Below are 25,967 nucleotides of genomic sequence, written 5' to 3' on the forward strand. Positions count from 1 at the left end.
TCCTCTCCTTAACATCACAAAAAATTGTCCAAAACAGCCTTTTTAAAGCTACAATTTCTAACAATTTCCGGGGGAGTGCTCCAACCCCTTCTCTCCTACCATTACCAAAGATAATTAAAATGCATCTGTAATTGTAATTTTTAAAAAATTCTTGGTGTGAGCCCTCGAATCTCTCCTCCACGTATCATCACGAAAAGATCGTATTAAACTGCGTTTTTAGCTCTACAATTGAAAAAAAAAAAAAAAAAAAATCTGCCGGAGAATCCCCGAACCTCCCTCTTCTTAACATTATTGGAGATAATGTTTGCGTTTTTAAAGTTTCAATTTCGAAAAATGGAGGGGGGGGGAGGATGGGGTCGCACTCGAGTCCTTAATATTACGAAAAACCGTTAAAATGAATTTCTAAGATTACAAATCAGAAAAATTTCCTTAGATGGCCCCTCAAATCTCTCCTCCCTCTAACATCATCAAAGATAATCTAAAACTGCTTTCTTAGAGCTACAATTTCAAAAAATAGACAGGGGCACGCCACCAAAACTCTTTTCCCCTAACATTAGATTGTTTAAAATGCGTTTTTAATACTACAAATTCCGAAATTTTCCGGAGGAGAAACCCCCGGACCCCCTTTACTTCAGAGTTAATATTGTACTTGCGGTTGGTTCATATTTGCTTCCTCTTATATCAGAAGTCCTCTACAGTCGCCTCTGAACAAACAGTACGGATTACAGGAATAGCCCTATGAGACGACGATATATACACACGTGAGAAAGAGGAAAAATATTGGGAAGGTTACAGCCTTTATGTTTAAGCTTGCGTTGCCTTGTGAAAAATCCTTAAAAAATGCTCTAGTTAAAAGGTGGGCGACATTGATACTTGTAAAATTCAAAAATTTCCAAAGCATCATATGTTTTCAAATGGCCCCCCTCCGAGAATTCTGTCTGGATCCGCCCCTGTATTTTAACAAGTAGGGACAAAAACGTTCTTTTTGTACTTTATCCAATTGAAAATAAATGTTTGGTACCACACAGTACAAAAGTATATGAAACATCACTGATTACTTCCTGGTAGCGATTCCAGATTTCAAGGTTTTACACTAGTTTCCTATGAAAAACAAGTTTTCTTGCGAAAAGGTTTCCTGAATCGCAACAAGTTCCATGAGTGTCGATTTCACACTGTGGTGAAAAACCTTTTTAGCTACCGTGTAAAAATATTCGATTCTTTATTAGGTGTTTCTCCCTCAGCTTAGTGACGGTTCCGTAAAATTAACCGAGTCCCAAATGAATGCAGTCTGCGAAATGCAGTCTGTGGACATTGTCGCTTTGAAGTATTTGCTTGCAACCTCGTCTTAGCTTCTGCCATATTTACTTTAGGAGCTTTCCTTGTAAATCAGGAAGGTGCCAAGCCCAAGCTATTACTTAATACATATAGAAGTTTTCACTGAAGGTTCCTGAGATATTCCAGAAACATGGCAGCCTTTAATTGTAAAGGGTTTGGAGTTTTTCAAAAAGATTCCAGGTTAATTTCAGGAAAGTTAATAACTTTTAGTGGAAACTTTCTTGGCTTGCGTCAAATATGTTATTGCCGAAATTAGGCACATCTTATTTGTTTCTATCTATTTATTCTATTTATCTTTCTATTTATTTAGCCTATTATTTTCTAGGAATCTTTTGGAGTTTTTTACAGTGCATGCATTACGGGGAAGACATTTTTTAAAGAATTTTCTCTGGTTAGTAATTTTTAGCTGCTTTTAACAGGTTAAACCTTTTTATATAATAGATGAGTACATCAATGCTTAGCAGATCGTATCTGATCCACAGAGGAAAAGAAGAGGGGAGGGGGATCAACAGTAGACATTTTTGTTGATCACATTTAGCGTAACTACAACCTGAAATATAAATCTTAGCTCACAATTTCCGTTTAAGAGGTCAGAAATAATATTTTGTCTTTTGTACAAACTGTATCGGAATCCTAAAATTTGGTTATTTTTCGAGACTGCAGAGAGTTTAGCAAGTAAATACTATTCAACAAATGACAATCGTCAATTAAGGTATGAATAAACATATGTTTTTGTAAAATGCAGATTTTTCAGAAGACAATATGACGGGGGAAATGCAACCTGGCCTCTCAAATAGTAGAATACCCAATAAATTTCTAAAAAAAAAAAAAAAAAATCTAGAAAATTTTATATTCTGCAAGTGTTCGTGCAAATAAAATACAAATAGTGTTTAAATGCAATTTTTTCACAAACCATTCAGGGGAAAAGAATTTACTTGCAGTACTCAAAAGCATTCAAGACAATCAATCATAATTTCTGATAGGTGTATGCGAAAATTTTCATAATGTTGTCAAGAAAATGAAAGAGCATTGTTTCAGAATTCTCTTTTTACAGTAAAGCCCTAAAATTACTATGTACGGAACACATAAATTTACTTTAAAACTATTTCTTTAACATAAAAAAATATTATGTATATATTCGTTTAGTGACTACTTACCAAAAGGAGCACCGTTTGTGGGGTGGTGGAACAGGAAGGGCAATTGCACCCCTCCCCGGCTTTAAGAAATTAATCTTTTCTATACATGTGAAGAGGGTGTGGTTTTTGTTCCTTTTTGATTGAATTGCAATGAATTTATACCTAGCAGCGCCCCCCCCCCCTTCCGGTCTTAAAAAAATTCGAAACATTGAACCTACTAATCAGTTTATAATAAATGTTTTAGCCATACACTAAAATCTCACCACGTTTTATGCTCCTAGAAATGATATGTTGAATTTTCGGTAATAAGCTTTCCCTCAACGCTTATTTAAACTTTTTTTAAATAACTATTACCACACCACTGACAGAAGATCATATTCTAGCAAGGGAAATTAAATTTATGAACTACTTATTTTAATCATTCGTAAAAAGTAGCATACATTTTTGTCTTTTTAATTAATTGAACTCTCTTCATTATACATTCATATTTTCATTAATCTGTTGTTTCCTTGTCTTTTCCCTAGGATTTTTTTTCTCTTTACGGGCAGAATTTTTTTTAAAAAGATGGTTTTGATATTTCGCATTAACATAAAAAGTTATATTCACACAAAATCGCAAAGGATTTAAGGATTATTTTTTTCCCAGAACCTAAATGCCAGTTTGGCATGGCAAAAACCTCTGTTAACAATTTCCAAGCACAAATAGCTGTCATGATTAAAATTCGAGTTCTGATACGGAATACTTGACTGCAACTTTAAAAATAAATATTACGATTCTAGAACAGTAGATGGCACTGCAATCGATCACAAAAATAAAAAATAATTGTGACGTAACGTGTGACGTAGTGAATTCGTCGAACTCGCAGCTGCTCCTCATAACATCTGTTTACAGAGGAAGGTCAACCGGATAACTCATAAAGATGCCATTCATAGGCGAAACGGCGAAATGGGCTCTAGATGAGCGGTTTACTCACATTCATATCATTTTCATTGCGTTCATAACTATGAGACATGCATGTTGCAAGCTTTGTATGAAGAGTAGTTAAGAAAAAATCTCCTCAATTTTTTTTTTGTTTCTATCATTCACTATTCGTACAAAAATTATTATTAATTATTTAAAAAAAATAATTCATTGGTAAAATAATGATTTAATAAAAAGGGCTACGGAGTCAGATTCGGACTGATTTTGGTTAAAGGGACAGGACGCTATACAATTCCCTACGAGTGTGCAGCTTTAAAAGGGCTATGAAGTCAGAGTCGGAATGATTTTGAGAGTCGGATTTGGTCATTTTGCCCTGGCAGCGACTGACCACTCGTACATATCTATAATGGACGATTATTTCCAAATCTAGGTCTGAAAATCGAGACCGCAATTTATTAATAGTAGTTATAAAACTTCTTACATTTGAGAAAAGATTGCTAGATATATGTAAGTTAACTGCAAAAAATGCCCTTACAGTATCATCAGTTTAGTTTCTTTTTTCTTTCGCTACTATATAGAAGTGTAACTAACAGGTTTTTATAATAAATTATGTTGTGAAATACACCTAATTAAACCACGACAAAACAACAACGTACTAAAACACTAATACTGCAAGAAGTTGCGGGCAAGCGTTTCGCGGTTTCAAGGGTACCCTTCGACGCAAAAGCTTTAAAATGTAAAGATAACCGATGCGGTAAAAGAAACGAAATGGAACAAAAGACAGTTTAAATAGTAAAATGTGAGGAGAAACAAAACAACCAAGATAAAATGAAACCAAGAGCTGAAATTTACTACGCAATTCCCGTCAAAATCGTTTAAAGCAATAACTTCCTTGAAAAATCCAAAAGCAATAAATTCTACTATTGAAAATGAAATCGTCATTAAATAAGTTAGCAATAAATTTTCTGTTGAAACTTTTTTTTTGTAATGAATTAATTGTAACATTTTAAAAGAGGCAGAAAAAACAGAATGAAGGAAAAACATTTGAAATTAGTTGCGAAAGAAACAAAATTCATCTGCAGAAAATTGAAATAATAAAAATAAGCGTAATGCTTTATTATGTTGTTTTGTGGTTTTTTGTTTTGCAAAGACAGTTTTTCCTTTCTCATTCTATTTTATTTTACACAAGACGTTTGACGCTTTAAAATTGAGATTTTGCAGGATTGAACAAGATCATTAATTGAATGTAGAAGAGAAATATTTTTGAAAGAGCACTGTGACTTTTTTTAACATCAAATTAAGCAAAACTTATAGCTGCAATTAAATATCGATTTTCATTTTTGTTTCGTAACAAAACGTGTTTGAAGTATGAGTTCTTAATGAGTTTTCTACTCTAATAATACACAGAAAAAGGTATCGAGTGTATAATAAAAAAAAACTTCTTCGGAATGAAAATTAATAAATAAATAAAAATTAAAAACCAATGACTTTTAAAACCATGTTGATAATACTAGAGAACTTTCATCTGTAGCGCTTTGAAGAATAATTTTTAACTGATAAACTTCTCATTTTATGCATACTTCCAAATAAAAATACTGTAAAATGCCATGCATTAAATTTGGTTATCAGCATGAACAGTTATTTGGATCCAAAAAACTTTTTGGTAGAAGTTATTTCACTAAAAGTAACTAAATTTTGAAGAGAAAGAAACAGTAATTTAACCTGCAAATTCTTACTATTAGAATGTTCGTAGATCAATTTTATTTATCTAAAATTTAGTACTAAATAGAAAGTTATGCGTAAAATGTAGCATTTTGACTGTCTGAGCTTTAATACAGCCACGGGAACTGTTAGAACAACTGTCAATCGAAGTAAAAACCATGGCCAAATTATGGCCATGGTTTAATATACATTTCTTTGCACACTTATCAAGAATACAAGTGAATTTGCGCGACCCTCGGTGCGGGAATGGGACTAACCCACAACGTTCATTCGCTTCAACAAAGAGTCGCCAGTTCCTTCTAGTTTGGCTGTATTTCGCTAATTTATTGGAGGGAAATGTTAAACATTTTCATTTCGTGAATGTATAAAAAATAGTTTTGTGAACAAAAGTTGAAAAAAAAAAAAAAAAATTAAATTAAATAAAATTAAGTCAAAAAAATATCACTGAGGGATCACTGGGGGTCACTTAATGATCACTGGGACAGAGCATGAGTGGGGGTAACTAGGCGAAACGAGATAAAAATAAGTTAAATGATTTAGTGTGGACAAGAAATATAGCTTCTAATTATGATTGTATTTACTGTGCATTTATTGTAAAAATTAAAGTTAAGTCGCAGGTAATGCAAAGCAATTCAAATGTTGGGCAGTTTTTTTTCCAGCGTTTTTTAAAATATGTCAGCTGGTTGTAATTGATTATGTTTTGTTACAGATGGAAAATTCTTTCTTTAAGAGTCTTTTTGAAACAACATTGACTGATTTTCATAACTAAAACGAAGAAAATCATACAAGTGTAGTACAAAAAAACCATTTTTGAGGAATATGTAAAAACAAATTTCAATTTCAACACTAGGAGAATAAAACAAGAAATTTTCTTTAAAGATCTTTTTCCAGAATAATACATTCAAAGGAACGTTGAAATAGCAAAATGTGCTTTGGTTGCCTTCACGTGTAATGAATTTTGCTTTACGACAACCACAACTATATATCGATCCAACATCCTTCAGCATTCCAGTTGGCGAAAAAACTTCATCCTCGATTCGGAGTATAGCAACCCTACCGACTCCCCAAACAGCTGAGCTTTAAATACCTCCCTGAGTGACGCTATCATACGCTTGAGAGGTGACGTCATACAGGGACTCTTTAAATGCTGTGTAAGGGAGAAAACATTCAGTAACCGCTGCGAGCGGAACTGGGAAGGAAAAATATTTCAAACATTTTAATTTCATGTGAACGGTTTCAGCATTCAAAGTTTATCGTTGAAACGGTAACATTATTGAGGAAGTAGATATTAAAAAAAAAAAAAAAAAATCTGACATTGACAACATAAAATTTAAAGTGTAGAAATACGCGTTAAAAAACTAGATTGTTTATTTAAGGTAATAAAATAAATAAATACACATTTCAACTGGCACTTTGGTAAAACGTAACGTTTAAATTTGTTCCAATCTCTTGCTAGATTTGACAATTATAACTCTCCTTCAATTTTACTCAATTATCAGGAAACGCTGAATGCTTTTTAAGATTTGTTTATTGTTTAATGCATACACACAAGACTACTATGTACAATATGATAAAAAATTAAGGATAAAAACATCATTCATGTAAAAATATATAGGTTAGTCCTTAGCTTCTCATCCGTCTCTAAGTCTTTTTTATTCCCTCTGTTTCTCTCTTAATTCTTCTGAAATCCTTTCTTGTTGCCATATTTTACTAAATAAAATATATTGGCAGAACTCGTAGAAAAAGCTCGTATGTCATCAAATGCATCCTTTAACTTAACCGTTTGCATATTTGCACTTCATTTGTATAACATCTAGCCAAGTAACACAGAAATGTACGAAACTTATGCAAGCAGTTGGTGTGTTTTGAGATTTTGAAGGCTTTGTAGATGGTCCGAAATTATTGCAAAAGCACTATGATTTAGTTACGTAGGTTAAGTTATGCCAGTTTGAACGATATCTATATTTGTGGGCTTGAGTGTTAGTTTCTGATTCTAAGCATTACGAATGATGAAATTTAATTCAAAAATTCTTTTTAAAATACTACATTACTATACAGCACCGTTGGAATAATTACAAATGTGTCAAGCAATCTAAAGTTTACCACTACAAAAAAAAAAAAAAAAAAAAAAAAAAAAAAAAAAAAAAAAAAAAAAAAAAAAAAAATCAGATTTTTATAAGAGCAGAGTCCCCACGCTTCCCCCTGAACTAAAGCACTAAGTCTATTGGCGAAATTCAAACCTTTGTTCCAAAAATAAGTGTAAATAAAAATTATTTCTTAGCAACAAAAATTGAGAAAAAAAACCAAAACAAAATAAATGCTGGTATTCTGTTTATATTTTAGAGTTTTTTTTTGTTTCAAGAGAAAAAAAAGTAATAATAGGTAAAATTCATTCGCTGCAGACTTAAGACTGACAAAAGTCGGAGGTTGATTGAATCAATGTGAAGTGAATTCAAAGGCGTTTCATTTCTTTTGCAATATAAATAGTAAACGACACTATTTTTTATATTTTTATTACCCCTCTTGGTGGCAGAACCACGCCCACACAGTGTTAAACGCTGTTGTCAACCCTGCGTATAATCTATATTACCGGCAAGAGGATAAAATTGTAATGTCATTATTTTCATTCTAAATTTTTAATATTATTCTTTTATTTTTGTTGGAGTAAAAAGTTGAAACATTTTTTTTATGCCCACTGCTGAAAAGAAAAATAAGCCCTAAGGAGAAAGAAATTTGACTTTCAGTTTTGTCTGGTTATAACTTTTGTCTGTAACTTTTGTTAAGTGCTGCACAGATATTGTTTTCACTTTGCTTGATTTTGTTTCACATATTCGGATTCGGAATTTTGTATCTAAGGAGATTTTAGCTGTAGCCAGAGGCGTGCACAGGGGGCGGGGTTAGAAGGTACACCTGTTGTTCTGGGCCCGAGCCTGAAGGGGCCCCAGTTTTTTTAAAACTAGGGGTTAAATATGGGGGTAAACAATATGGAGGGGGGCCCGGAAAAGTCATTTGTGATGGGTCTCAAAAATTCTGCTCACGTCCCTGGTTCTAGCCTGTTCCTCCTAATTTTGTACTCTTACATATTGAAGAAAAATGAGCTTGAGTTTACTTACTAGGTTACAATTAGAAGAACGAAAAAAAATATTAATAGTTGCAGTTTTTGAAACATAAAGCCTGAAAGTCTGAGAGAACGAATTCGTTACTACTTTTATTATGCAAATATCTTCTCTTCACGTGAAAAATACATTTCATTTAAAAAAGAAATAATAATAACTGTTGAAAAGGTATATAAGAAATGATTTGGAGCATAAAATAATCGACGGAAAACATGGCCAATGTTAGAAAATCGATGTTGGCATATGAAAAAGAAAGCTTGTTTAGCGGTTTTTTTTGGTATTTTAAGTTGGATTCATGTCATAATATTGGTATATTAAAACGTATAACCTTGCTCAAACCTTAATTTCAAACTGTCTTTCGCGGAATCCCGAAATTCGTAGCACATTTCCGGGATTCCGTTAGTTACAATAAAATGTATGAAAGAAACCTCGAAGCTAAATAACACTATTCCACTAGTTTTTGTTAGTTAAAACATATATAGAGAAATCAGATTGAAATGTGACTGCAAAGAACATTAAAGGGTACACTCCAAATGTCAGCATACACTGTAAAAAAATTCCGAAACATTACTGAGTATTTCCGTGTAACGTGTTGGGGTTTCAATGGTTTTTATTCATTTCCTGGAAAAATCAAGTATCATTGTCGAAAACTTTCTTGACTTGCTACAGGTTGCACAAATGCAAATTTCTCGCTGTTGTGAAAATTATTTTTAGCTCCCAGTTTAAAGATTAACTGAGCGTATTTATAGAGTGTATCGGCTTCTGTACGATTACGGGCCGTCCATGCTGATTAAGCTCCCAAAGGGAGCGAATAATTATGGACTATGTTGCTTTTCAAGAATTGAAGATGAGTAGTATTCTCGATACTTGCTTGCAATTTTAGCTTAGCTTTGACTATATTTGCATTACTGCTTATGGAACTTTCTTTATAAATCAGGAAGGTGCCAAGTTATTATATTACTCTTATACCTAAGTGCACTCTCAAGTTTCAGAAACACGACTGGCTTCAAACGGGAAGATTTCTCAATTTTATCGGAAAACGTTCCTGGTTTTTGTAAAGTATATTACTGGCAGAAACTGGGTACATCAGCTGCCCATTATTTTCCAGGAACGTTTCTGAATCGTTTCTACAGTGTAAAAATCCAAGAAAACACCAACAGTCTCGAAGTATATAGATGAGAAGCGTATATAGATAGTGCTCAAAATATTTTACCTCCATCAAGTGTCTTTGCCACAAGATCTTGTGAGGGTGGCCCGGTGCCCGCACTGTTGTACGCTTTCACAACAATGTTGTACTTGGTGGACTTCATGAGATTTGTGAGGAGGTATTCTTGACTGTCGTTTGCAGCGTTGTCCACTGTTTTGAAGAAATACGAAGGAGAAGATCCGTCCACTTTGTACCCGACGTAGTAGCCACGGAGCTCACCGTTCCACAATTCTCTTGGAGGAGCCTATAATGAATTGCATATAAATTCTAAAGTTAAAAACAGGTGTTTTATTACAGACTTCTGACAAATCGCTCTCTGCCGCTGAGTTCCCTCTTCCCCCACTTTTTTTTGGATTGACAAAAAGGTTCCCCGTAACCTCAAAATGTATTGTATAATTTAATGTAGTATTAAGTTTTTTAGCAAAGGTAAGCATTTTAACTAAAAATTTTAAACTATCTATGTAATTTTTCAAACATTAGTTTTAAAGTCACTCATTTCTGAGGGTATAGCAACCAAAAAATGCGTTAGAAATTTGAATTACATTAATGTTAAATTATGTTTTACGCAGAGGAGAGTTGGGAGAACAATGAAGTAATTTTCTAAACTTTGACTCTTTGCGTAAAAAATACTGTTTTTTTGGAGTTTGACAATATGTATGTACACTACTTACATATTAAGCATGCTCATTTACCGAAAAACCATAATTATGCACACGTATCTACATTAAATTTTACTTAACAGGCGACAAAGTAATTGTTGTACCCTGAGGCCGAGATATAACGGCGAACAACTTAAAGCTGAATGGAACAAAAGTAATTTTAAATATTACATAAATGTAGTGCGTTTTTTAAGAGTAAAAAGATGAGATTTGTTTATATGTATACTCCCAATCATACACAAAACTTAAGATTCAGTACTATTAACTTTCAGAACTCGAGTTTAAATGAGTGACCTGAGAACTCGTGCGTGTCAGAATTTTACTCTCACCATCTATTTCCCTCAACAAATAAAAATGTTTCTTAATCGAAAATATTTCATTTACAGTTTATTTTAAACACACTGCAAATTCCCAGCACACATTGGAAGCACTTTTAGAACACTTTAATTTAAAAGTGTTCCAGTACTTGAACTTGCAGTAAAATATGTTCTGACTGTGTTCCGTTAAAAAGATTGTACTAAAATGCGCTCCGACAATATCCCGAAAGGAAATGTTCTTAGAAGTGTCTTGAAAACTGTTTCAAAACATGTGCTTCAAAGTGTTCTAAAAAACAGGTCAAGTATCCGTGTTCAAAAAGTGCCTGATAGTTTGCACATGTTATACAAAATAATAAGACTTGTTGAAACACAAATAGTAAGTGAAACACAACAATTTTTGTGTCACTGAACGTTTACTGTTTACTCGTAAAACTGTGGGTCAGAAATGCTCGTCGTACAACATGACGAACATTTACGAAAGGTTCAAGTATTTTAAACGTAGGATACAGAAATAAGTTCCAATGACCTGTTTTTGTTTTATCGTACACAGGTGTCTAGAGGTCCATTGACTTTATTGGAACTTTCGGCAATAGCCACTTCTCAAAAATATCAAATTTTGCAGTTAGTTATTTTTGCGTTCTTAAACATTGTTTTCCAAATCGCTAATTCTTCGTGAAAAAACCCCTGACATTTTTTGCAAAAAAAAACTTATTTATGGGTACCACATATCAACTATCAAGACAAATTGTCAGTTTAGAACATGAATTTTTGCTCACTATTAATGCCCCCCCCCCCCCACTAATTATGTGCTGAAAATTCAAAGCATTTATAAAACATAAACAGCATAAAAAAAGTAGGTGGTCTGTTAATTGCAGAGATTTTCGTTCGTTGGCCCTCGGAAAAACTTTAATGAGTAGTTCCTCGAAATGTTCCTCTGTCTATTTTTAAAAATTTTTTTATTCCAAAAGCAGTAATAATAATAATAAATAAATAATAAATTTTATGCAATATGTTTTCCATTAGTTTTGCGATCACTTTAAGCTATTTTTGCGTCTTTTCTCAAAGTTTTATGTTAAGATGTATAACAGTTATACTATAATTACTTGTTTTGCATTTAAATATCATTGTAAGTGCAGCGTAATAAAAATATAACAATCAGCAAAGTCAAGCGGTTTTTAAATACTTACGAGAGAACGGTATAAACTTGTTCTTCCAGAGAAAAATTTAAAATATGGTTCTTATGTATATCGAGGAATTTAATCTGATGGTGGGGGTCTAATTGTTTGCAACTTCAACGCTTTCGAGATGTACGTGATCATTAGAACTTAGTTCTGTATCCTACCGTTAAAATACTTGAATCTTTCGTAAAGGTTCGTCATATTGCACGACGAGCCTTTCTGACGTATAGTTCACGAGTAAACATTAAACGTTCAGTGACACAAAAATTGTTAAGTGTTTCAGTTATACTGGATTTGTTTCAACAAGTCTTATTATTTTGTATAACATGTGCAAATCGTGCAAATCATCAGGCAATTTCGAACACGGACATTTGTAAGGAGACAAGATTGGAACAGTGTATTTTAGAACGCTTTGAAGCACACGTTTTGGAACAGTTTTCAAGACTGAGAACACCTTTTTAACCATCTTCGGGAGCGCATTTAAGATTTTTTTTTTTTTTTGAATACTGTGTGTGTGAGAGAGACGCATGTCATTTTAGCGGAAAACATTCTTCTTTTTTTTTTTTTTTTTTTTTTTTTTTGAGATATGATACTGGCAGAAATTGGGCACATTAGCTGCCCATTATTTTTCAGAAACGTTTCGGAATTGTTTTTGAGACATGACTTATAGATGATAAAAAGGGGAATAAAAGACAAGTTGCACTTGGAAAATTAAAGAAAAGTCCCGAATTTTTTGTTCAACCAATTAGTATTTATGCGCTAAAACGGCGATCGATGCGAACGTAATTTTTTAATGATTTCGATTTTCTTGCATCCACTGAAATTATCTCTGCGATTTTTTGCAGCAATCAAACTGTTACCTCGATAAAACGTTTTTAAAGAATCCGGACCCCAACTAAAATTAATTGCCAACCCCTGCGATAGGGATTGGGCCTCTCAAATGGCATCATTAACAGCTACAACAAACGCTTGTGGTACAAAAACAAAAAATTTGAAAGTATGGCTAAATGTAAGTTTTAATAGCTCTGTGCATTTGTTATTTTTATTCAATTAATAATGCCAACATTAGTCTGAACGGTTTATTTCCATCAAAAATAAAGTTTCGTACGCGTAAATCACGCATAAACTGCGGTGATTTTTACAAGCATTTTCCATGCAACAATTGTACCACTTGATAAACTGTGTCTGCTCGGCGAATTTTTAACTTTTTGAATACTATCATACAATAAAGATTGGTGACGCGCATGTTCCGCTTACTCAATTTACGATTTCATTCGATAAGTGAGGGCCAAATTTTAAAATCATTGTTTATCTTACTACCAAATTTTGCATATAGGAAAATAAAATCGATAATGTTTTCTTTTTTTACTTCAACTTTTAAAAAGAGCTTCCGAATAAAGTATCTAATAAGAAATTGAGGAAAATCTTCTACGATTTCAGTTTTACTTCATTTTAAACATCACAAAACGGCACAATCTGACGTTTATTCAAATTTGTCACGGCATTGAAAACGCCTCTAATAAACGTAAAAACTCTTCTCAGATCAAATTTATTTGTAATAAAATAAATATGTTATAACTTGAGTTAAAGTAATTATAAGAGAACGGATGGTAAGTGCCAAAAATTCCAAATAATCAGTAAAACCAATGAAAAAAAAAGCAACTGGCAACTTTGGCGTCAAGTTTGTAAATCTCTGCATTATGTCCTCAGCTCACAATCCTATGATAATTGGAATGTTTACGTTATTTTTAAGCTATACCTATTGGTTGAAAACGAAATTAGTGATGACCAATAGAAAAAGTTAGCAGTAAAATATTTTGGTTACTAAAATACTGTAAGCCTTGTAAAAACACTAACTCTTGTGTAACAACAAAAAAAAAAGTACAGGAAACGTTTTGTATGCAGTTTAATTTGTGGGGATTTTTTTAAGCCATAAACTCTATGCCAAATGTATTTTCAGAGTTATAATTTTGTATGAGTTGAAGTTTCTTCATACTTTTAAGCAATTTCTATTGAAAACACTACATGTAAATTTTAGATTTAAAAACAAAAAAGTTAGAATATTATCAAATAAAAATTATAACAATAAAAGAGTTGCATTAAAATATTCACGAAATAATTGAATATTACAACATTACAATACACACAACATTGAATATTACAATAGGTTGAGCATTTACATAGTATATACCTTCCATGTTACCAATATAGAGCTTGAACTTTTCGCTTCGATCCAAACGTCAGTAGGAGGCCCACTTGGCTCTGGAAAGTTTTTGAAAATTTCTATTAGTGCACAAAATTGAGAAAGTCGGTTAGATATTTAGATTGACAAATAAAGACGATAAAATATAACAATTGTATTTATTTGACTTGATAATGCTTATATTTTTCATTTGAAAATTTTGTTTTTTTCTTAAATCGTTAAATAGAACTCAACGTAATAAAAACTTACAAAATTTATCTTGAGGTCAAAAAGCAAACCATTTATGGATGCATATTGTTGTGAAAATGTAAGAAATCCGAGAAGATTTCTGTTGTGCCTGGCACGGAACGGTATTTAAATGCAAGAAGCTGTTCCGAAGAAGAAAGCAAATAACAAAATATAAGTCTTAAAATAGTTGTATCAAGAAATTTTTCTCAAGCCACATACTCATAATAACTATTTTACAGATAAAAATTAATGAAAATTAACGAGCTTTATGAATAAAATGTTCTTTTACAATGTCCTTGAATTCCTGCAAAAAAAAAAAAAAAAGTACATTTTAGAATAAATTGAATTTCAAAATGTTCTCAAGAAGGAGAAAAAAAACTTTGTTATACTTTCTTGCGCGATATGAGATTTACATCACTTATAAAATTTTTATTTTCCTTTGCCGGCAAAGACTGAGACATCCACAAAAGCATGCGGCCCTGAATTCATAGCCTGACCTAAAATCTTAGGCGCTTAGGTCAGGCCTGCAATGCCTGACCTAAGTGATCGGACATTGTTGAATCGCCAGCAAACTATTACGCAGAGAAAAATATCGTTGCTATAAATACCTTTAACTTTCATAGTTATACAGTAACCAATTTGTGGTAGATCAATATGAAATGACAGTGAAAAATTAAATAACAATCATGGAGCTGTAAAAACGAACTAATTCGAACTATAAAATGAATTTAAGTAATGCCTAGTGAAAAATGTAATCTCTCCCGAACAAGAATTTTTTTCATAAAAACATCCCACTTTTACAAATTGTAAAACTTGTAATTGCAATTTTTGCAACGTGATCCAAAATAATCCACCTACTTGCACATTAATATGTTCGTCGAGATTCAATCGCTAAGCATCAGAGATATATGACGAAGGTAGAGGTGTATTAATACAACAGAACTCGGAGACAACACTTTTAACTTAAAATTTATGATGTGTACGCGTTGGGAGCGTGATCTTACGGTCATCGCCAATGGTACGGTCATGGTCAATTTTTTCAGTTTCTTTACATTCCAATATCGCAATTGAAAAGTTGAAATTCGAAATTCCAGTAGTAAAGTGCAAATATATACTTAAAAATGTCTCATTTTTGCAAATGAATTGAGCAAGTTAAACGCCTTAAGAAAAATGGGGAGGGTCTCAGATTGCAAAAATTTCAAAACGAGATCTTATGAGCTCAAAAATGAGTAAGCTGCAGTAGTTTCTCTAGAGAAGTGACGATTAAAAGATAATTTGGAAGATAAGAGTTTTCAAAAGAGTAATTAACAATATAGCAATAGTAAGAAAAGACTGCGTTTCATTGTACGCAAGTTAGAAATTGGTTATCAAAAAAGCGAAAAAGAAAGATCAAAGGAAGCGGGGCTTCATCTAGTATCTTTCTTGCTTTCACACTACTGAATTTCAAAGAAACACCATCTCGTAGTAAACCATAGAGGTGCGACATCAATGGCAAAACATCGATATTTCAAAATATCGATGTTAGAAATTAAAACATCGATGGTTTGTAATAAACTAAGTAAAATATCGTTTCCAAAATTCGGTAGATTGAGAAGTCAACCAGGTCATTCAAATAAGCAGCGTCAAAAGTTTCAAGCTTTCAATTGTTGGAAATAGAAACAAGAAAAAATTTCACTTAGAAGCGAAATAAAAACTTCAAAGATGACTATTATTCATCGTATAACGTAAATGAATGAAAGTAGATGAAAAAAAATTATAATAATTTAAACATCACGACTATTTAAAAGGAAACTTTCATTGTTTAAATATATGTTGAGTCTGTTAAGTTTCGTATCGCAAAATAATGGGAGTAGTCTAAAATTTGAACTTTCACACGTTTTAAAAGGGTAGCACTACATTCTGTGGTTTTAATGCAGCATAAATTTGACTAGCAATTTAAAAACATTAACTGATTCTGATGAACCACAACCAACCTTCTTCGCCTGTTATGAATTTCAAAATATCGGAAGGTTGCCCTTGTCCTATCTCATTTTCTCCAAGGACTGTTACTGCATATGGAGTACCTGGCTGCAAGTTCTTCAGTAAAACTGTCGTTTGGCTGTTTGGAACTGTCTCTTCTAAAAGTCGATGGGGTCCGCCTAAGTTAAGAAGAAAAAATAAAAAGCTGCAATTTCAAGGAATGACATAGTGAAAGGTTGCCGTCAATGAACCACATAACAGTTTTCGATTTTTTTAGAAAGGAAATCCAACACAAATTTCACGCTAATGATAGGAACAATTTCTCAGTATATACATTTCTCTTTTGAATAATAATATTCAATTTCATGTTAAGAATACACAATAAAGAATGAAAGTTAAAAATATATATTTTAGCATGTGGTCCGTTCATGACTACCGGTTGCTATGGATGGACCATCGAGTTTCCATCGATGGACCACATTCTCAAATTAAAAAATCAATGTGTAACTTACAAATATTTATATCAGGCTATCAATAAACACTATAAATAACAATGAGTTATAGAAAAATAGATTTATTTTCTAAAATGTTTGATTTTCGAAGAACGGGAACATAAAAAAGAAAAAAATACAGCACTCACACAACACACAGCTGTTGTCATCACACTTCGTTCACCACTTGATATTTTTCCAACCTGTGCAACCCCGTTCTTAGCTAATATCTTTTCAACCTCTTTTGAACTGTTGAGAATTTCGTTAAATCGATTTGGAAAATTTTTGTTTGACGCAAGATTGTACTTGCTCTTTAAAATGTCAGAGAACATTTTTGGTCATTTTATTACTGAAACCAGAAGCTTAAGTCTGAAACTACCAGAGGCTATAGTACTAACAGACTTTGTGTCTTAATTAAATCTGTGGGACATGTTATTTTTCTCATTTTTCTCAGCATCATGAAAGGCCAATTCCCCCAATTTTTCGGAAGTAATTCCAAAAACTTCTTCTCTAGTTTCAAAATATGATTCACTAATCATATTCCTATTTTGGAGGGCTTATCAACTAAACTTTTAATAAGTGGCTTAGGTAAAAGCAAACCGTTTTTATCTTTCATGCGACTGTTTAAAGTTGCTTTCAGGATTCTATACTGTCGGCAGACTTCGTTAAGGTCCATGACACCATCTCTGTAAGCTACTGTAGCACGTTACATGCTCTCACTCGTCCACTGGCTATAATTTTAGTAATCTTTTTGTTTTTTTTGGAACAGCAAAAGTTTCTGAAACTATATTGTTGTGTTTTAAATTTTTATTCAATTTTATAAAAAATTTGTCTTGAAATTATAATAAAGTATAAGAGTTTTCAAGAATTACTGAGATTATTTTTTTCATTGTCATATTTATTTTAAAGCAATTGAGCAGTTTTCAAAGGTAATTGAGCTGAAGTTACAGCAATATTTGAGATTTTCCATGAATGAAACTCTTTGTTATGTGGTCCAATCATGGAAACACCTAGTGGTCCAACAAGCACAATGTTAGCAACTACTACATTTTGAATATTTTTATAGATGTTACTGCTGTGAAGAATCATGATGAAACATGAAGTATGGGGAATTGTACTTGAAAAGGCACTCTTTTAAGTCAATATTCACGTTTAGATTATCAGTGATATTCAAAACATGTTATAACTAAATGAAAATCTCAATTAGTTAGAGAATGGTAGAAATGTTTTCTGACCGATTAACAATATGATTAAATAATTTTAGCTGCTTGACGACTCTGCAGTAGACAGTTTTCAGACAAAGGAAGGTACTAAAACTGATTACGCGTCTGCAGAAACCCTGGTACGGGAAATATCTTCGCGGTCTAGTCATGGAACCGGTTCATTGACGGCAACCTTCCCCTACATTTACATCTAGCTCTTCTAGAATAATATTTTCCCTTCTTCCTTGAGAAGAAAAATTTATTGGAGCTTAAAAGCAAAATATTTTGATAACAAAATATTAATTTAAATGTATTAGGATAGAGCAACATATATTTAAGTGTTTGTAATTTATATTTTATAGAATCAATGAACAGAGCCCATCTTTCCCGCTACAGCGCAGTTTTTACTATGACTCCGAAACAGCCCGGTATTGGCTTACCAGAAAATGTCTACGGCCTCAAAATGAACAAAATGTTAGCTAGGTCACATTTTGCTCATACTTGAGTTTTATTTGAGCTTTTAAATGACCCTTGCCTTTCGCCATTGGAAATTTAAAAAAAGTTATTTTATCATGAAAATTTTCAGAGATAAAACTTTCATTTACTCTTTCCGAAGATCTCATACCAAGAAAACCTGTACTGTACGTTTAGTAAAAATAAGAAATTCGTGACAGTTTGAGCAATTTGAATGTGTTTTACCTTCTTTTGAACTACATTTTAATATAACTTCATCCGTTTTACACAATTATGTTATATCCAAATAATTGGAATCGTATGGTATAGCATAGACTATCATGGCTCTTACGCCAAAAAAACTAATAAAACCAACCAACCGACCGACCGACCGACCGACCGACCAACTGACCGACCGACCGACCAATCAACCAACCAGCTGGAAATTAAAAACTTATGCCTATGTTGTAATAAAAACTGTAATCTTTTTTGTTATAAGTTTAAGTAGGTTGGTAACATCGAGGACTAATCAAGAGGAAAAAAAACTACCTACATAACATGGTATTAGAGATTATTATTTAAAACTGTAAACTGATCACTTAGGGGAGGGTGGCCCAAAGCGGGTAGGTTTTCGAAGAATGCTCGAAAATTGTAGGTTTTGGATTTTAATCGCTACAATTTCGGTTTTATTTCCTAACAGGTTTCTTGAACTTCAAAATAAAAAATGATTTTTGTATTATTTCAAACCCAATATTTATTTATTATCAAACTTAGCAAATATGTAAAAAAATCGCTTTGCCCTACACTGTAAAAACGATTCAGAAGCGTTCCTGGAAAATAATAGGCAGCTGATGTGCCCAATTTCTTCCAGTAACATATCTTGGAAAAATCAGGAACGTATTCCGCTAAAAGTCAGTAACCTTTCTGAAATTAACCTTGAAATTTTCTGAAGAAGTGCGAAATCTACCCTGTTAAAGCCAGTCATGTCTCCAGAACCTTCTCGCAAAATTAAGTAGGTTTAGTGTTAGAATCTTCCGGATTTACCAAGAAGGCTCCATAGAAATCAGAGCGACCACAGCCAAAGCTATGCAAGAAGGAACCAGCCATATCTCTTGCCTGCAGTTCCGGCCTTGCAAAGCTGCAGCCATCCATTGACTTGTTCGCTCTCATTGAGAGTTTAGTCAATCTGGACAGGCCGTAGCAACCTTAGGTCAATACACTTAATAAACACGCTCATTCAATCTTTAAACTGGTTGCTAAAAATATTATCCACAACAGCGAAAAGTCTGCACGCGTGCAACTTGTAGCAATTCAGGAAACTTTTTTGTGAAGATACTTGTTTTTACGGGGAAATAGGGGAAAACATATGAAATCGAGAGACGTTCCACGGAAATAACCAGTAACGTTTCTGAATTTTTTTACAGTGTAGCATTGAGCCCAAAGCGGGTAAACTTAACTAATTGTGGTTTGGTACATTTTCCAATCAAATATGAAGTTATAAATGGTTAAAATATTTGACTAGCTACCTGCGATTATATAAAAAAATATGAAACAGTTGTACTTATCCAAATTAAATTAAGTATCTTTGTTTATAAAACATAAAGAAATAACCGAGTTAATTAGTAGACGAATTAATTGTGCCATCCTAAAAAATAACTTTTTAAAGTTATAATTATATCATTGAAAGAGAAAATCTAAGTCAGCACACGAGTCAAGAAATAAATATATGATTAAATCCTATACCAGCTTTGCCCAAAGGCACGTTTTTATTTCAATTATTATTACCTTAAATTAATTTGGCAAAAAACAGAAAAGTTTTCCGCTAAAAGTCAGGAACTTTCCTGAAATTAATATGAATCTCTCTAAAAAACTCAGAAACCTTCCCGGTGAAATTCAATAGTATTTCTAGATTAAATCAGGAACCTGCAAATACGGCCGAAGCTAAGGCAGAAGTACAAGCAAATCCCAAACATCATATTTGCCGGCAATTCTAGCAATGCTGCAATATCCTGAGACTGCATTTTACCCTCACTTGGGGCTCAGTCAATTTTGCAGGACTATAACAAGCAACTGAATATATTTTCCCACTGTCTGGTAAAAATATTTTTTACAACAGTGAGAAGTCTGCCTTCATGCAACTCGTCACGGTTCGGGAAACTTTTCACAAATATACTTGTTTTGCAGAGAAAACGTGGAAATTCGTGAAATCCCGGAAATAACCTGCGACGCTTCTAGATTTTCTTAGAAAGGAATGCTAATATTTCAAACCCCTATGTATGTGTGCGCTACTCAAATTAAGAAAATATAAATTATAAGTACCTCTGTCTCTCCAGTACTGAACGATGTATTTCGTAATTGGGCTGTTTCCTGTGTAGGGCGCATACCACACTATGCTGGCTGTCCTGCTCCAAACTTCCTTAAGTTTCACATCTATGGGTTTTGCTGGAACTTCTGCAATGATTTGCACGAAACAAAATCAGTTAATATTGAGTTAATGGATTTTATCACAATATCTCTCAGAATAATCAGTATTACGTTGGATTGAAGACGTTAGACATAAAAACTTCAACACAATCGCCAAATTGATAAAACCACGTTCAAAGTAATAAAACATCAAAAACAGAATTCGTTTGGCAAGAAAATACAGCAAATAAATGTACGAAGCATAGTATTTATAAGAAATAATTTGTGTACAACTTTTTTGTGCTAAGAGATGTTTCGCCCCTAACTTAAAAAAGATAAGTAAAATTCATTTTCTTTAAGAACATAAGAAAAATTGTACGCATTCAAAGTGATCTAAATATTTTAACTTTTTATTAAAAAATAGCCAAATTTAATGACGTTTACAATTATTTCTGAGAAAAGCAAAAATATAATGTAATCTGTATCAGCGAAAAAAAAAAACATCTATTGTAGTTTAAATTTTTTATAAATATTATTTGAAACTGTAAACGCACAATTTCATGACATACAAATAATTTTAAAGCTGTTTCTCAAATAATCTAGTAAGGAGTTGATGAGTTTATTAAACGTAGTTTTCATTTTTTTAAAAATATTAATCTCAACTGTAACAAAAAATAAATAGAACAGAAATTTGTGAGACATGCAGCATACTGTAATGATACAAATCTGGAGTTGCATTTTTTTAAATCGTCCCTATTAATTAAAATAGAATTACTTTTATTTGAAGCTATTCACTTTTTTTAACCTCCCAACGCAAAAAGTGGAGCTTTATCAGTTTAACTGTGTATCTGTATAGGTGTGTATGCGTGTATATGTATATTTGCGTGTTAGTATATAGCATTATGGCTCTACACCGGATAAAGAGGTTAAAAAAAAAACGGTTATTTTTTTTACTTTAAAATACAGCACAGGACAAGGACGACATGCTAACATTTCACGCCTCTAAAAACTAACATTTAAGCATAATGAGTAAAAGAGCATCCCAATTCATGTTTCTATAAATTATCTTAAACAAAAAGCTTTTTTTTTTTTTTTGAACACAACATGATGTCATTAGTTTAGCTACAAGGAAGCGACTGGATGGCCGAATGGTGCTCGACTGCGGACTCAGAGATTATGAGCTCGTGCAACGATTTCAACTTTAAATTAATTCACCTTTTAATTTCAAATTGCTTTCTCAACGTTTCAAGAACATTACTAAATATGTATACGTATGTAAATTATCTCAACTTAAATGTTACTGGAACATTTTTTAGCTCTATATAAAGAGCTTCCCTCGAACTGAGAGAAGTTAGTTGCAATCATGCCAGCTTGATCGCTCGCCTGGTAACCTGCTTCCACGTAATCTGTGCTTTATCTGCAGTGTTCTTATTCTACGTGACAGCATTATTTTTTATGAGCGTTTATTACAAAACTGGCTGCACCGTTCCACGGTTTAACTTGAAAATAAAAGCGATGTCAAATGACACTTGTGTCAATACTGACGCCTAAATGAAAAAAAAAACGGGAAAGTTAGGGTAAAATTTGCTATCAGAATCATGAAAGCGTTCCTTAAAAATTCCATTGAAATACAAACATTAGTTCCTTAAAATTTCTATTGGAAGAAAAAAGACAACATTTAATAAATAAAGTGGAAAGTACTCTCGAAAATCCCAAACCTCACTAGACTGCTTGGTGCTGCTATTATTATTATACCGTTATTATACCGTTACCACGATTATTATACCGTTCCCTATTGGAAAAAGTAACTGAAGTTCAACATTCTCTCCAGCAAAAATAAGGAGAATTATGGTTAAAATTCCCATTAGAATAAAGATAACAGTCCCAAAATAGCGTCAACAAAGTCTTCATCAGAACTTGGACAATAATTTCCAAATAAGGACGACCCCCGGTCCGCAAAAGTCTCGATTAAATCTTGACATTAGTCCGAAAAATTCTCAGTAGAGAGAGGGAAACAGACGTAAAAATTTCCCTGAAATGTTTTGTAATGTACAGGGTGTCCCGCAACTACCGCATAAAATTTGTACAGCTAGATTCCTCATTGGGAGTACATAAAAATTACCCTAAGAAGCGTTCCTGTACGATCCATAGTTTACGAGAAAAATACGAAAAAAGAAGTATGACGTCACTGCCGATGCAAGGAAAAAATACTTTACTGGATATATCAACAACAATATTTGCATATCTTTCCAGACGACAATGTTTAAAACGCAATTACACGTATTTGTTGTTATACGCAATGTAGGGGAGACCGGGGCAAGATGACTATGTTAACAGTTTTTGTTGTTTATAAATTTTATTTTAAGGATAGTAAAATTTACTTTACACGAGCTGTTAGAGCAGTTCTTTGTAGCATTAAATATATTACCATTTAAATTTTTAAAAGAAAAAAAAAGAAGAATATTTTTATTTTTTTCATTAACTTAACAAATCGTCATCTTGCCCCAGTACTGGGGCAAGATGACTTTGGCCTTGGGGCAAGATGACACATTCTGAAAAAGTTGAACATATTTTATCTTTTGAAAATATTACGCAGCTTAACAAATGATAACTGTGTTTTTACATCTTACAAAGTATCAAAATTAATCGTAATGTAAAAATTTAAGCGTAATGTTGTAGTATGCAGCTAACGTAATGTTAAAAAAAAAAAAAAATTCCATTTTCGTAATTCGAATATTCCTCCTCATTCTTCTGTTTGAGGGGTACAATATTCCTCTTTATAAGTAGGGCAGCTTATAACACCATACTTTGAAGTTGATGTAACTGGATTGTTTAGAGCAAGATGACGAGCTCGTCATCGTGCCCCGGACTGCCTGTTTGAAATGATTCATCTTCATTTCCATTAAGGAAGGCGATTAATTGACATTTATTTATGGTAATAGGTAGTATTTAAACTAAGTTTCTCATAAATACTAAAGGGACACGATATATCTTATCTGTATCTGTAGCAGAGCTTATTTACACACGCATAAAAGTTATAACGTGGCAGCCATAAACAATCAGAGTTTCAGAACTAATAGAAATATTGCGATTTCAGTGTCTCTATACTATTGGTGAACGAGCGGCCGATGGGAGAGCCAGTAGTATCCAGGTGATGCTGTTACGTAGTAGAAAACGGAAAAAAAATAGACATTCGTCATCTTTCCCCGGTGTCCCCTACGTACACTGCTGCTGATATGTTCAATAAAGTATTTTTTCTCGCACCAGCAGTGACGTCATACTTCACTTTTCGTATTTTTCTCGTAAACTATGGGTTGTACAAGAACGCTTTTTTGGGCAGTTTTTATGTACACAAACGAGGAATCCAGCCGTGCAGAGTTTATGTGGTCGTTTTGGAGCACCCTATACATATACGTATATACACTCAACTCCAGATAACTCGAAGTCCCAAGGAACCCGCTAAAACCTTTGAGTAATCGGCGGTTCGAGTTATCGGACGTTCCTTTTTCAGTCTCCTGAGGAATAATTTTTATTTTCTTTCTCAGGAATACTGCATTATGGATAAGTTATAGTTTGTATAAAATTAATCATTACTACTACGCAAAAGTATCTTTAGAGAGAATCAATTTTCCTAAGATAGTAAGTACTTCAAAAAAAAAAAAAAATAATTTTTGACTGCTTACATTTTCTTTCGCATCTCACAATGTCATGAAGTTTGTATGTCGTATGCCCGATTTCGTTTCTCTTGATTCCAGTTCGTATTGTTTTTATACGCCTTTTTGTCCTAAAAGCAGATTATTTGATTTATCCAGAACATAAAAGCTACTTTTTTTTCACAATTTTTGCAAAAATTTTAAGTCGTTCAAAGATTAGTAAGCAATAAAATTTTAGCTAGTTAGTCACTGTAACAAGTAGCCCAATCTACTACTTCTCACGTAATCTTGCAACATTGCGAGCATTAAGAAGCACTATAGAACTATAGTAAATAAATTTTCCCCTCACACAGACTGATAGCAAAACAATATTTAAAGGGGAAAAACTTTTCTTTCTTGTTTTGGCTGCATTTTTATGCATAAAACGGAAACGAAACTTTCGCTAAAAGTTTCGCTTAAAACGAACCTTTGACTTAATAGGAGTACATTCGAGATATAGAAACAACGTTGTATGAAAAACGCTAAACTTTTTTGGAACCGAAACTTCGAGATAGAGGAATATGAAGCTTCGAGTTATCCAGAGTCGATTGCATTAAATTTTATTACAGTTATCTTTCATACACTTGACTACTTTTCCTAGTACGTAAAAATTTTTCTTTCGATTGTTCATTTCGTGTATCACATGGTATATAAAGTATAATTTTCAGAATATTATGATTACGATTCACAACTGTTTTTTCTACATCATTTATAATATGAATGAAAAATATGAAAATATAAAAGGAAACGTATGCAAAATGACAACTTTTAAAACTCACCTGAGTGTAATGCTCCATTGCGAAACCTTGAACTTTTCAGGAATGAATTGAAGTTTTTTTTTATTTTTTAAATTCTTGTGTCACTTACCAATTACGAGAAGTTTGATGTTTCGCTCGTCAGTCCCATATTCATTTTTTGCTAAGCATCCGTACAGAGCGCCGTCTTTTCGATCTGCAGTGCGAATGATGAGTTCAGAACTCAAACCTTTCTCCACGTCACGATCAAACTTTTCCAACCTGTTCAAAACGAAAAGAATTAGTTTATGACGAATGGTGATGCGTTAAAATAAATATATTATTTGGATATTTTAAGGAAAAAGTGAGTAATATTTTGAATTATTGCTAAACAAAATACTGAGCTTTTATAAAGCTAAACTTTGAATAACAGGGGAAAGTAGGGTAAAACTGAAACGATAAGGTTTGAAGTGGTAGAACTATAGTAGAAGATTGTTATATTGCGGGTATGGGAGATATGCTTTTTACTTGTGGAATTTCCCAACCAGTGTAAAGTGAAACCAAATGTAAGTTTATAAAGAATAAATACCTTTGTGCTGAAAAATTAAAATGTCAGTAATCCAACGTTATTAAGCACAAAACTTGCAAATGATTGCAGACACGTGTTTCGGTGTTACAAGGAACACCTTTTTCAATGCAAAGAAGTGTGAGCTTTTGGATGAAAAGTCATCCGAGAAAAGCTTTTCTCGGATGACTTTTCATCCAAAAGCTCACACTTCTTTGCATTGAAAAAGGTGTTCCTTGTAACACCGAAACACGTGTCTGCAATCATTTGCAAGTTTTGTGCTTAATAACGTTGGATTACTGACATTTTAATCAAATGTAAGTTTATTAATATCAATACGAAACAGGACAGGGTCAATCCGTGTTAAATCATCCAGGCCATGCCACCAACCATCTCCTATTTTTTTTTTTCAAATTTGGTTTAATTGTATGTTTTTATGCTGATTA

General features: G+C 32.9%; 1 protein-coding gene across 1 annotated transcript in view; it reads right to left on the bottom strand.

Moving 5' to 3' along the window:
• LOC129233203 (cell adhesion molecule DSCAM-like) overlaps positions 1 to 25,967 on the bottom strand; it is a 56,788-nt gene that overhangs the window by 17,943 nt on the left and 12,878 nt on the right. Inside the window, exons 6-10 of the mRNA XM_054867265.1 lie at positions 25,090 to 25,238; positions 20,447 to 20,578; positions 15,996 to 16,160; positions 13,783 to 13,853; positions 9,444 to 9,681 (exon numbers count right to left, since the gene is read on the bottom strand). Of these exons, the coding sequence (XP_054723240.1) occupies positions 9,444 to 9,681; positions 13,783 to 13,853; positions 15,996 to 16,160; positions 20,447 to 20,578; positions 25,090 to 25,238 (755 nt within the window). The remainder of the gene's footprint in view (positions 1 to 9,443; positions 9,682 to 13,782; positions 13,854 to 15,995; positions 16,161 to 20,446; positions 20,579 to 25,089; positions 25,239 to 25,967) is intronic.

The sequence above is a fragment of the Uloborus diversus genome, unplaced genomic scaffold (assembly GCF_026930045.1).
Source record: "Uloborus diversus isolate 005 unplaced genomic scaffold, Udiv.v.3.1 scaffold_251, whole genome shotgun sequence".
NCBI classification, from domain to species: Eukaryota; Metazoa; Arthropoda; class Arachnida; order Araneae; family Uloboridae; genus Uloborus; species Uloborus diversus.